Source organism: Neopsephotus bourkii, unplaced genomic scaffold (genome assembly GCF_033783945.1).
Source record: "Neopsephotus bourkii isolate Nb327-2 ecotype Australia unplaced genomic scaffold, CSIRO-AGI_Nbou_v1 NB_54, whole genome shotgun sequence".
NCBI classification, from domain to species: Eukaryota; Metazoa; Chordata; class Aves; order Psittaciformes; family Psittacidae; genus Neopsephotus; species Neopsephotus bourkii.
Window position 1 is genome coordinate 1,287,148 of NW_026900571.1, and position 13,230 is coordinate 1,300,377.

General features: G+C 37.4%; 1 protein-coding gene across 2 annotated transcripts in view; it reads left to right on the plus strand.

Annotated features, from left to right (window-relative positions):
* The window catches only part of CORIN (corin, serine peptidase), a 138,645-nt gene that overhangs the window by 26,275 nt on the left and 99,140 nt on the right, over positions 1 to 13,230 (plus strand). For both annotated transcript variants that reach the window (XM_061352867.1, XM_061352856.1), the window contains exon 3: positions 3,986 to 4,438. In XM_061352867.1, coding sequence (XP_061208851.1) covers positions 3,986 to 4,438 — 453 coding nt within the window. The remainder of the gene's footprint in view (positions 1 to 3,985; positions 4,439 to 13,230) is intronic.

A 13,230-nucleotide genomic window follows, 5' to 3' on the forward strand; every position in this document is an offset into this window, starting at 1 on the left:
CCAGGAAGCTTAATTTAAGATTGAAGATTTACAGTAATATTTTTAGGAGGGAAAAGGATAAGAATCGAATATATGGGACCCTAACTCAGAGAGTGGAATCTGTAGCTGGAATTAAGTGCTTGAATTCCTTACCATGCCTTGGGAAGGTGAGAGGAAGAGGAGATGAGAGGAAGGTGAGAGGTGGGGGAGAAGAAGGTGACTCAGAAATGTTGTCCCAAACCCTCACATACTAAGTGGAGACGGAGTTGTTATCTAGAGCTAGCCAGAGATCTACGCCTGCCTTGCTCAAGGGCAAATGCACCAGAGCCCAGGCTTATGTTATTTTGTGGGCAAAAAAAACCTGTTAGAAGAATTTTAATACTATTCATTGCTATCTGAGATGATACAATTGAGAAGCCTTTTGTGTAGAAGAGGTTTGTTGTGTGGTACACCTGTCCAGAAGAGAAGGGGAGTTGTTAGCACTAGGAAACTGGGAAAATAGAACAAAAAATGATATTGTAGGAAAGATGTGTTGAAGAAGCAAACAAGCATTTGGGGATGTCAGTGAAAGAAGTCAATGACCTTATGCACAGTGACAGCCATAGCTATTATTTGTAGTTCCAGAAAAAGAATGAAATAAGGCTGAGTGGGCAGGGGTTAGAATCTAGTGGGTAATTTCAGTATTTTCCAAAACAGTATTTATTGGTCCACTCTATTGAACCAAAAGGTTTTTTTAAAACTTATTTCAAGAGTTTACCTGTCTTGTAATGTATTGCTTGATATTCTGCTGAGTGATACATAAATAGCTAATAATTTCTACCTAAATTTAAAATCTTTATTCATGGCTCTTTGGGACCAATATTTTCCAGGCTTTTTCTATTTCTGTGTTGAGTGGTGGAGAAGAGACGAGCCTAGGGAGTAGGAGATAGAATGTGAAAACAATCCCTCAGTTATTCTTGAGTTATGGAAGAAAATTACTCACTTTTCTAAGGGAAAGGAAAAAAGAAAAAAAAAGTTCATTTTAACTTTTTGAAAACTACAGAAAAAAATCTACTGAAGTTTGAAACTTGAAACAAAGTAGTCTTCTGAATCATTACAAATTATTCAGATTCAAAGCTATATTTGGAATAAAAGCATCAAAGTGAAGCTATAAGTGAGCACAATATCTGAGCATCATCAGTCACAGTCATATTACTACTGGTCCTCATTTGTGAAAAAATAGCATATTCATTCTTCCCATGTGGCCTAACCAGAGGACTCAAAGAAAAAGAAATTGCTGCTGAAATAGTTTGCAGGTGGGAGATTTTTAATTGCTTCAGTAAAACACATGCAGTAAATTCCTCAAAATCCCAATGAATTATGAACATTTGCTGGTGGAAAAGCAGAAACCTTAATATGTATATATATAAAGTTCCTGTGGGTTCTTCCAGTAGAAGTTAGACATAAAGATTTATTTTACTTACAGTTAGTGACACTGGAGCCAAAATAACCCAGGCTGGATAAACGAGGATATAGTAAATCTCAAATGGTAACTCTTTCATTGAATCCCGTTATGTTTTAGGAATCTTCTGAGTTCTTTGGTTTGTTTTTTTTTTTTTTTTTTCCTGGTTCCAGTTACTGTAATAAAAGTTACTCAATGAAAAAGGAAATGCTAAGAATTGCCCATTCTAATTCTTTTATTCTTACTTATAAAGCTTTGCAATGCAAAGTCATGTCAGATTGTAAATGGAGGTTGGACTCTTCTGGCATTTTTGGTTATTTGTATCTGTGATTAACAAAGATTTCCTCCTGCCCAGTCCTTGAATTTCAGGCCAGTTTAGCTGATTTAGTCTAGTTGCAGAGCACATGAAGGGGTGAGAAGTGGAATGGGACTCAGAATATCTGAGTGGATATGGATTGCGTATGGTGCCTGGAGCTGGCAGAGCAGTGGGTCTAGAATGGTGGTGAGTGAATGATATCTGACTGAGAGGTGATCATGCTGTTTTGGTAAACTCAGTAATGAGTTCTCCTAATGAAATTCAGGAGAGAGGGTCATGGGTGTTGAGTGGACTCAAGACTCATCTGTACAAGCAGCTAATGAAGGATTTTACATATAAGAGTGGAAAGAAAAATCTGTGCCATTTGCCTTAAGTTCAGATGGTTTGTAGAGAGAGCAACAGGAGGTGAATTCTTGCTAATGGGTTTCAGGTGTGACTACCTTTTTGGCTTGAGGGGCTGTAGCTAGTAGTAGGGGTGAGAGACAAGAAAAGGAGTTGAAAGAATAAGTAGAAAATTTTCCACACAGAGCCCAGCTGGAGGAAGTAGTTTTTTTAGGCCTTTGCTTTGGAATTTGGGTAAGGAAAAGCTGCTCTATGAGTCTCCCATTTTTGAAAGGACAAATCTTCAGTCCCTTGTTTTTACTGTATTGTCTTAAAACAATGTGAGATGAATGCTTAAATATCAGGAAAAGAAAAGCTGTTAAAATAATCAATTGTTGCCAGGGTATGTAGGAACAATTGGGAGATTTTGTGTTTTTGAGGGTTTCCTTTCAATTGTCTGTGGTCATGTCTAAGTGAACTGTCTTTATTATGGTTGCTAAACTCTTTCACATGACTAGCTATTGGCAAAAATAATTTCTGGTATTTAACAAAAATTTCTCATTGTGATACAAAGTGGTGCTTTTTTTCCAACATTAAATATGACTTTTATATATTTGGTTAAAAAAATGGGTTAATACATTTAGTTTTTGTTATAGGTAACTAAGTTGTATGTCATATACCTTTGAGATGCCTTCTTTTTTATTTGGACTAATTATTTCAGTAATAGAGGTTAAAAGTACATTCTCTTTCTATTTAGTTTGAATGCCCTGATGCAATACCCGTAGTGTTACACAGCTGTTTTGATTTGTGAACCATGATTACTTGCAACTGTTCAATACATACAATTAAGCAAAGTTTTTGTCTGTGATAAAATAAATGAACAACAGTAAAAAAATACAGCACATGCCTAAAATTTTGGATACAACTATATATTTAAAATCTGCTAACAGAGAAAAATGACAAAGAAGTCATGGACCTATATTTAGCAGTGCTAGTTAAATTACATAATCATAGAATCATAGAACAGTTAGGGTTGGAAAGGACCTTAAGATCATCAAGTTCCAGCCCCCCCTGCCATGGTCAGGGACACCTCACACTAAACCATATCACCCAAGGCTCTGTCCAACCTGGCCTTGAACACCACCAGGGATGGAGCATTCACAACTTCCCTGGGCAACCCATTCCAGTGCCTCACCACCCTAACAGGAAAGAACCTCTTCCTTATATCCAATCTAAACTTCCCCTGTTCAAGTTTTAAACCGTTACCCCTTGTCCTATCACTACAGTCCTTAATGAAGAGTCGTCCCCTCCAACATCTTTATAGGCCCCCTTCAGATACTGGGAGGTTGCTATGAGGTCTCCACACAGCCTTCTCTTCTCCAAGCTGAACAGCCTCAACTTTCTCAGACTGCTTTCATACAGGAGGTGCTCCAGTCCCCTGATCATCCTCGTGGCCCTCCTCTGGACTTGTTCCAACAGTTCCACATCTTTTTTAATGCTGTGTAGAGAGTACAATATCTCTTTCCTTTTAAAAGTTAGTGAACGTAAAATATATTAAAAATTCATTGGTTCCCTTGAAGCTTCAGAATTAGCTTTCCAAAGATGATGGTACTATGAAAGCAAAAGAAATTTACACTCTATAACTGTAAACATGTAGGAGTTCAGTGACCTACTACAAATAAGTAGTTTTTAGTTCATGAAGTATTTGTTTCTCTATATGTTTCTTTGTTTATCCAACAGAAGCTGCAGCTTTTGTGTTGATGTGCTATTGTTATTTTGTTGCTACATGAAAACCTTCAGTTCTCTTGAAATAAATATTGCTTTTTAAACCTGTGCCATTATATTTATTATTATCTTTCCAAAACACATTGGTAACACGTGTCTTTCCAGGTGATGGTAATTATGGTGCTTTTTTTCCTTTCTTCCAGGTGTGTTAGAAAAAACATGCTTTTATTCAAATGGAAGTGAGGTCCTCACAGTTAGTGGTGACATTGAAACATCTGGTGATCTTTTGACGAACATGGCTGAAAACAGTTCCAAGACTGATCCCACAACAGATCTCAGCACACAGCCTTCTTCCTGGACCACCATGCCTTTATCCCATGTTGACCAAATGAACAAGAACTCAAATATATTTAGAGAGACTTTCCAGGAAAATACTTTTGCTCTTGCAACTCAAGCCACAGTGCTCAGTCCTCAACCTACATATGATGCTGCTTTGGCAGGGGGTTCTGAAGACAGCACCCAGCTCTTTGCCACTGTGGAGGAGGCGAGTTTGTGGTCTACAGATGCACCCTTTAACAACACTGAGGGGATGACCGGTCTCCCAGTATTCAATCCTACCCATCCATCTGTGTCACAAAAAATGGATCAGAAAAAAAGTAAGTTTATGTTTTATTTGGCTCTATAATTCTGACTTAAAAAATACAGAACATAGCATTGGCATGCTTCCTAATGTGTTCCCATGAGTTTTAAGGAATGTGTCCATTCTGATAATTTATTTTGTTGTGCACATTCTATGTTGCAAGCAACTGGTTTCTTATCAGAACATTTGATTGCCCCTGTTGAGGAAGATACAGTAAATTCTTTGAGGGACGAATATTATGTTCTTCAATTGGTGTAGTTGTGCACACGTGCCAAGGCTGAAATGAGTTACGGTAGATAGCTTTCAGTTTGTGGACTGAATTTGCTATGTTTTTTTTAAATTAGGTATGTGACAAGTACCTGCCTGAACTTGAGATGTAATTGCAGTTATAACTTTTTCAATGTTAATGGCTAAATTCTTCTTGAATTTGAAGCAGTTTCTTTACGTAGCAAAGAAGTTCCAGAGATGTTTCTGAGGATTATAATCAAAATGTGTAGAGAGAATAAGAGAATAATAATTAAATGCGATCAGTCTAGTGTTTTTGTTTTGCTTGGGAATTTTTTTTGGTTTTGTTTTGTTTAGGGTTGTTTTTTATTTGTTTGAGTATTAAAGTAGGTGCATTTCATTAGTGTGGTAATTCTATTGGTTTATCAGATAGTGAAAGATTCCCTGGTATTGTTTTGCAAACAACTGAAATGTTGGGGTTCCATACTGAAATTAATTTGTTTCTCTTAAACTGCGTTATCATTTTGCAGTTTCAGCATACTGCATATGAACTGCATATCAAGAGCATCCTTTTTGCTCTTGATCCCAGCAGAGCACAAAGGAAAATTTATTCCAGGTCATAGATCAGAAATAGATGAGGTAGCCACTGGCCTAGAAGTGGCACACTCTAGTAAATGTATCTTTTCATTTTCTATAAAATGACAATGAAGAGATGGTATCTGACAGTGGTGATCACTTCTGCAAGGCCCCTGAATTACGTGTTACTTTGAGGAGCAGGTCTGTGTGTCTTTCCTCTGTTGGATTCTGTGTTCCATCCATCCCATCATTAAACAGGCAGATAAAAGTTGGTAAACAGCTGTTAGATCTTTTTCTTGTTCTTCCTGGACTGAAGTAAAAGTAGGGAAAATCTTTGGATAAGACCTTATTGGAAAAAAAAAACAAAACAAAATCCTGGTATACAGAAGAGATTTCCCTTTGAGAACATTTTAGTGATAATATTTTTACTCAAAAATTCACTTTCAGAAATAATAACTTACTATGAATCAGTGACTTGTCAGTATTTTCTCTGTCCTGTAGACCATAGTGGCTCCACAGGCTTTCTGAAGGTTCTGTTTGCTAAATATTTTTTCATATACAGATTTCTCTTATTTTCCCCCCTGCACCCCAGACTCGGAATGAGTGTATATAAATGCACACATATATCCTATTAGTGATTCATTTATTTACCTCTTTTAGTAACTTGGTTTATTATCACCATGCCAAGGAACAGAGTACAACTGTAGCGTGCTGCTACAGTACAGATACTTCCAATCCATAGGGTTTTCCATAATTACTGTTGCAAAGGACACCTCAAAGTTAGTGGCATGATGATTAATGTTGAGCAAAATTGTAGGGCAATATTCTGCCTGTTTTTCTTAACTAGGTCATATTTGATGTGTTGTGGTGTCTGGCTGCTCCTATTCTAGAAGACTGTGTCTTTGCATTGCAGTCTTAGTAACTGGGTAGATACAGATACTGTGTAAGATTCAAGTGTTTTGCTTCTCTATATTCATGTAGACCACGCCTTAATTCTGTGTACGGATACAATCCTGAAAATAAATATATTTTGGGGATCAGAAGAATTTGATCTCAGAATAGCTATGTGTTCCCATGGCTGTGCAAGGCATAGAGGACTAGAAAGCAGGGGTATTTGACTAGTACATAAGGCTCCTCACTATGTTGTTTGTCTTGGCCTTTGCAAACCAATGCTCACTGCCAGTCTCTTTGATCTTTCCCACTAAGCTTTGCTACTTGGAGAGAACTTTGAGGAAACAGAGAACATGGTCTGGTGTCCACACAAACTTCCACACTTAGGTGTTCTGATGTGGAGGGAGATGGGGAATAACTGGGAGATGAAATCAAAATAAACTTTGGAATAGTGAGATTGGAATAGCTTTTTAGAATATGAGGGATTTTTTGGGGACAAGTAAAGCCTAATGACCAAGTGAGAATGGTGGTAGTAGATCAAATTAAGTCTCTTGCTTAGTGTCTGGATCCAACTTCAATGATTAGCATATACTTAAAGTAAATAAGGGCTAGCATACAGAGACACTTCAGCATTATATAGTAGCAGATTCCAGTTAATTGAAGTGAGTCCTGATGAGCATTTTCCCATGAACTATGTAATCACTTTTGAACCCATGTAAAATTGTTTGAGCTTTTAAGGTGTATCTTAGAAGGAAATTAATCTCTGAATGAAGTGTGAGGCTGATGTTCCATCATCAATGCATACTAGCAGATCATCCATCAGTACAAGTTTCATCTGGTTCAAGTATGGGGAGGTGAATGCATTTCTGTTGATTTAGTGAGCATGCATAACTTGGACTTTATGCTGGTTTTGTGCAGGGTGTTAAAAGACAAATGATATGTCATACAACATAGAGACTGCCAGTGCAAAACAAACCAGACGAAATTCTCTCAACGTGTTTCAAATGACATTCATGTAGCTGTAATGTTTTTGGTCTGGTGTTAGTATCCCTAGTACTAAATTTGCTTTACAGGTGAACCACAGCTTCAATAAAAGACATCAGAACACATTAACAAGAGAAATTATAAACATTCTGACCATATGGTATTCACTCTAGACTTTAAAATAATACAAGTAAGAGATTGCTGAGTTACTAGCTGGAGAGGAATGACATTTGGCACATATGACATCAATTATTTAAAAAGTCCTTGAAGCAGAAGGAAGCTCTTTGGCAGAAATTCTAGTACAGAATAGATTAATGGGTAAATGGAAATGATACAGTATGGAAGAGACGAAGAAGTTTATTTTCATTTTGCAAGGGAAGTGATGTCTTGCAACTCTGTTAAGAGAGTTCTTTGAAGGAGTCATTGAAAATGCTGGTTAATACAACATAACTTGGCTTTTCAAAATGCTGTTAACAAGGGTCTTCACTGAGAAGGCTGAAAGCCATTCTTCTCACAGGCCAATTGCTTATTAAAAGACAAAAGGAAAATTAAGAATGAATGGTTAGGCTTCCCAGTCAAGAAGATTACTGATGGAGTCTTACAGGGTTTTCTGAACTGGAAAAATGGTGAATGCTCAACAACCTATCTGCTAATAAAAATTAGCTGTCTTATAATGGATAGTTGGGAATCACATTAAAGTCTCATAGTAGAGGAAGTGACTGATAAAATATTTAGATGATGGTGCCAACAGTCACAAAAGAATGCTGAAGGGTGGGAGCAACCCTAACTCTATGCAGCACAATGCTGGACTCACAGCTAGCTTTGCCACCAAATAAAAGAAGACCTGATGGTTTGCTGTGACAGCAGTCTGGCCCTATGGCTGTCAAGAAGGCAAAGAGAGGGTTGGGTATTGTCCTGAACTCTGTGAAGAATAATCCAGAAAATTTCTTTACATCGGTGTCTAAGGTCAGAAAGATAATAGCAGAATTGTGAAAGGCACATAGTAGGCAACCAGACCTGTGAAGGCATGGAGTTTCTTAGTGAGGAGACACTAACAGGAGGAAGACAATGTTTTCCTCCTGGAAAACAGCTGGCTAAAGAGTGAGCATTGTGGCAATTACCCATACCATTTTGAGTGTCCTGGTGAAATGGAACAGGAACAATTAGTCACTGGATTGAATTGTATCAGTAGGTGCTTTTCATTTGGTTGTTTTTTTTGGTGTTTTTTGGGGGTTTTTTTGTTACTGGTTATTGGACAGTATGTTAACACAAAAAAGAGACAATGTGGAACTCATTGCCATGGGATGATGAGAAAACCAGAAAGTATGAAAATGCTTGGAGAACTTGATGAGGGTTTGGTCTATTGGGGCCTTTTAAACACAATAGTCCAGTGACTTGTGAAAACTCAACCTTTTAGGTTGCCAGAAGTTGTTGTTATATTCCTAGGTGGTTGTTCCTCATACTTGCCCTAAATTCTAATGCTGGCCCCTACCAAGAGCCAGCTTCAGAGATAAATGTATCCTCCCTGATAGAAAGCAAGTGAAGGAATATTTTTTTCCTATTGAGGGATTTGAGTTTGCATGACTTCATGTTAAAATGTTTTCTGAAGGCATAGGCCATGGTCCTATGTCACTAGGATCATTCATGGGAGAGTTTTCTGATAGCAAAAACATCAGGAAGGGAGTCTTAGGTGAGCCAATAAGTTCAGTAGTGTATATTCACAGAATTAAGTAATGTGCAGTAATATTCTGTTCATCTGTCAATCAGTGCTTAACAGGAAAGTGACATACACTAAATAATAATTACGCTAAAGAACAGAGGATGTTTTGTCAAGATAAATATCAGTACAGTTTTATTGATACTCTTCTGATCTTTCAAAACAAAGTAGTCTGCAGTTAAGCAGTAAAGTGGGAGACTGACCAGGGGAGCGTATGAGACTGAGTGGGATGTTTTCATTTCAAATGAAGCAGACTCCCTGTTTTGTAATACTGCTGATTTGGGGAGACAGGAAGAAGGAGACAGAGTGAGGGCTGACATTCTTCCTAGAAAAACATCCTGTAAACTAACGCAATATGCACTGGGACGAGAGGTATTGGCATCCGATTTTGTTTCTTTCACTCACTGCTGTGTATGAATATGTATATTTAATATCCCTTTTCTTTTGTGCCAAGTCTCTCGTACTTTTCTCCAAGCCCCTTGCAATTTCACAAATAAAGTTTCAGTGGAGATCTGTCACAGTGCTCCAAACTTAATATGAAAAGGAACACGAGCAAGCTTGATCATCTTCTGCAGTACCTTTCTGCATTTGGCATCATCTGGGGGAGTGCGGGGACAGCACTGGGCCTATAGACCTTTCACTGGGAAAAAGCTGAGTAAGGAGCAAGGTAGATAGAGGTAAGGCACGTGTTTTATCCAGTTGCGGGTTATTCTGAATGTACTTGACAGAGTGCTAGAAAGGCACATGTCCTGAATGAACATGGGTCTGGCTCCTGTTCAGTTCCTGCCTGCATCAGAGGACTTACTAGATGTTTCAGAAAGCATAGGATTTATGTTTGCTTGTTTTGTCTTTTACTTTTTTCATAAATAGTAAATATTATGTGGAGAACCCTTGAGTCTGTTCACATTTCATATGCACCTTTGAAACAGAGCAGTTGAATTTATTTGCAATCCCTTGCTCTGCCTAGAGGTTATCCCAGACCTCTCTGTCATCTAGCTATGTTTAATTCAAACATGAAATAATCTCTTTGTCTCTACCCAGCATTTCTTACTTTGTATTTGGTGTTCTGCCACTACTATAATCTGCAAAGAAGTAGTCTGGCCCAGTTTTCTGTTTAGTAGAAAAGAGCAGTATGAGAACCACTGGGGGGATAGCTGGATGGGATATGTCCATGTGGCATGGAAGCAAGAAATTCCCTGGCTAGTGCTGCTCCTAGTAAAGACTTTTTTTTTTTTTTCCTGCAGAAGCTAAGGTATCCAGTAACTGCATCCCAAGTCAAACCATAGGCTTGCATCTCCCTAGTCCCCAGTATTTCAAGCAGTGACCTAATAAATCACTTTGTCTTCTAGCTCAGTTTATGTTTAATTATTCATACAAGTTGGAATAGACTCAAGTATATGTGAAGTAATAGTAGCGGTAGACCCATGGTAGATCTTTATGAGTATTCTTGTTCTAAAAAAAAAATAATTCACAATGTTAGAACATGATTTTCTTCTGAAGGGGAAAATGGTTTTGGTTTTTCATATTAACATAGAAGAACATAAACAATGGTCTCCTAAGTCCCAGGCTAGGAATTTAGCTACTCAGCTGTGGTTTTCCATGCAAATGCAAGCATGAGTACACCAATATGGTAGCTATTAAATTTGTTAGTGCTTGAGTTCATGCTTGAGAGTGTTTTCTAGCAATAGCTTTGGTTTCTTTACCTTGTCTATGCCTACATTTTCTCTCAAAATTAAATAAACAAAAGGAAAGAGTGTCTCCTAAAATTCTGGCAATGCAGTCCTCATGAAAAAAAAAATCACTAGAGCCATTCAGGCTTTCTTGTCTAGCAGAAATTTAAAATTGAATTTGCAGTTGACATGGCAAAATTAGTGACTTAGAAGAGAAACATGTGGTGAATTTTCACTAAATCCAATAAAGAGCCTGGCTTTCATCAGTTTGCTTGTTCTACCATTGCTGTTTCATATGGGTGCATGGGCATAACTTGGTAAGGAAATCATTAAGTTTCTGACATATAAAATGTATTATCTAAAATACAAAAGATTCTTAAAAGTGATTACTCTCTATGTAGAATTGTCATGGTTTATAGAGAGTAACAATGGCTCTATACTCAGGACAAGAATATAGAGAGATTTTCACTATAACTGAAATATATAAGGAAGAAAAAGCTTGCTAGCTTTTATCACCTGGTGCATTGCTGTTCTTAGGTAACTAAGTTTGCAAAAAACTTCAAACGCTTGTGTGAGAATTGTAATGAGGTTGCTAACACTTGCATAGATTTACCTCTTGCTAAACTTGCGATTTCAATTCCCTTTAATAAATTAATGAAGGAGTCATGAAGAAATATTGCAGCTATTCTGTGTGTAGATTATCGTCTGCCCAAATCCCATCTGTATAGGGTATTTAACAGACCTCAGGTATCTGTTGGGATTTATACCGTAATGAGTACTGTGAGTAACTATCATAGTGCCCTTGCACATCCATCTATCTTTACTCTTTGGCCTTTCAGCAGTGTGGTTTACTTTAGAATGGGAGATTCCACTCTTCATTAGGGACTGTAGTGATAAGATGAGGGGTAATGGGTTAAAACTTAAACAGGGGAAGTTTAGATTCAATATAAGGAAGAAATTCTTTACTGTAAGGGTGGTGAGGCACTGGAATGGGTTGTCCAGGGAGGTTGTGAATGCTCCATCCCTGGTGGTGTTCAAGGCCAGGTTGGACAGAGCCTTGGGTGACATGGTTTAGTGTGAGGTGTCCCTGCCCATGGCAGGGGGGTTGAAACTTAATGATCTTAAGGTCCTTTCCAACGCTAACTATTCTATGATTCTGTGATTCTATGATTCCCTCCTTGGAAATAACTACAGATTCAGCTTTGTTTTAGTCTTTAAATGATGTGTGTGTGCTTCTGGGGTTATACATGTGTGTACCTTCAAAACTTCAAAGAGCAGAAGGATTTTCAGCTTTATGCCTTTTATGCATCCATTATGGTTTCTTACATCTTGTTGCTTGTAGTTTAAACAGGTGTTTATTGTCAAAACTGAACCACGAACTGACCAAAAAGCTAAGCAAGATGTCATATGTTTAGCCTCACATGAAGCTTTCAAGGACAGGAACAATGAAGCAAGGCATGTCTTAAGATAACTGGCTGAGAATTACAGCCACTGACTTCCTTTCCAGACCCATCAGCTTGTCCGAAACTATTAAATTATTCATGTGATTATGTCAACAAAAAGATGATGTTAATACATGTTTTATTCTATGTTGTGATGGATCACTTTGTTTCCAAAGGTACATCTTGCATCTGGTAGCAACATGTGATTTTTATGTTTTATTTAGGTTGATCTGCTTTATGCTTCTGCATCATCTGTAATGGATTATAATAGAGTGCAGCCAGGTGTGGGTATAGAGCCATCATTAATATAAAATGGTAAGATAGAAACTTTTGTCAAAAAAATGGAAGGTCAAAGAATTGGTACAACAGAAAGGGATTTACAGTCACTGTCATTTTTTGTGTTCATATAAAATTCAAGAACAAGATAATGAGTACCATAATTTAAAATCATTACAGGGATGGGAATTTGAGAAAGTAATAAATAGCCCCAAACAGTTAAAGGTTACTTTAGCTACTAATCCATGCATAAAATCTGTCTTTCTCACCTTTATTATTAGTGGTAATTAAAAAAAATAATCCTAATGATACTCTATAATAAAATAAAATAGCAGAAATTCAGAATAGAAATGAGGAGAAGCTTTTTCACTGAATGGGTGATGCAGCAGTAGAACCTGTTGCCCACAGTGGCTCTGGGATCCCTATCCTTGGGTGTTTCTAAGGCTTGGCCAAAGTAATGAATGACACTGCTGGTGGCAATTCACTTGGAACAGCAAGTTGGCTAGAGACCTCCAGAGGACTCCTTCATCCAGTATTTCTATGATTATAAGGTATAAAAAAAATATTTGTGCTTAGGAAGTAAGCAATGAGCATTTTGCATGGTTGAAAAAAAATTAACGCTTTACTTTGTCTAACAGTATTTGAGATAATTTTGTCCTAAGTTTCATGAGGAAACTTGTTGTTTTTCTCTAACATTGGCAATTTAACAGTAAGCTATAGGAGATCACCAAAGGAACCTTTCTGTATTCATTAATGAAATTATGTGAAAGAAATAAATGAGCTTTCAATTTGGGGAAGAGCAATTGAAGTATGAGGATTTAAAAATTCTCAGTTTGCATAAACAGCTTGCAAGTATCACTCTTAAGACTTAAATGCAAACTGAACAGACATACGGTTACAGCTTATATCTGTGCTATGTTGAGTATCTCAGCTATTGTCTTTCACAGAGCACTGTGTTTGGTTTTTTGTTTTGTTTTCAACATAACAGTATTGGTGCATATTTAACTGTTATCAATCAAGCTATCAG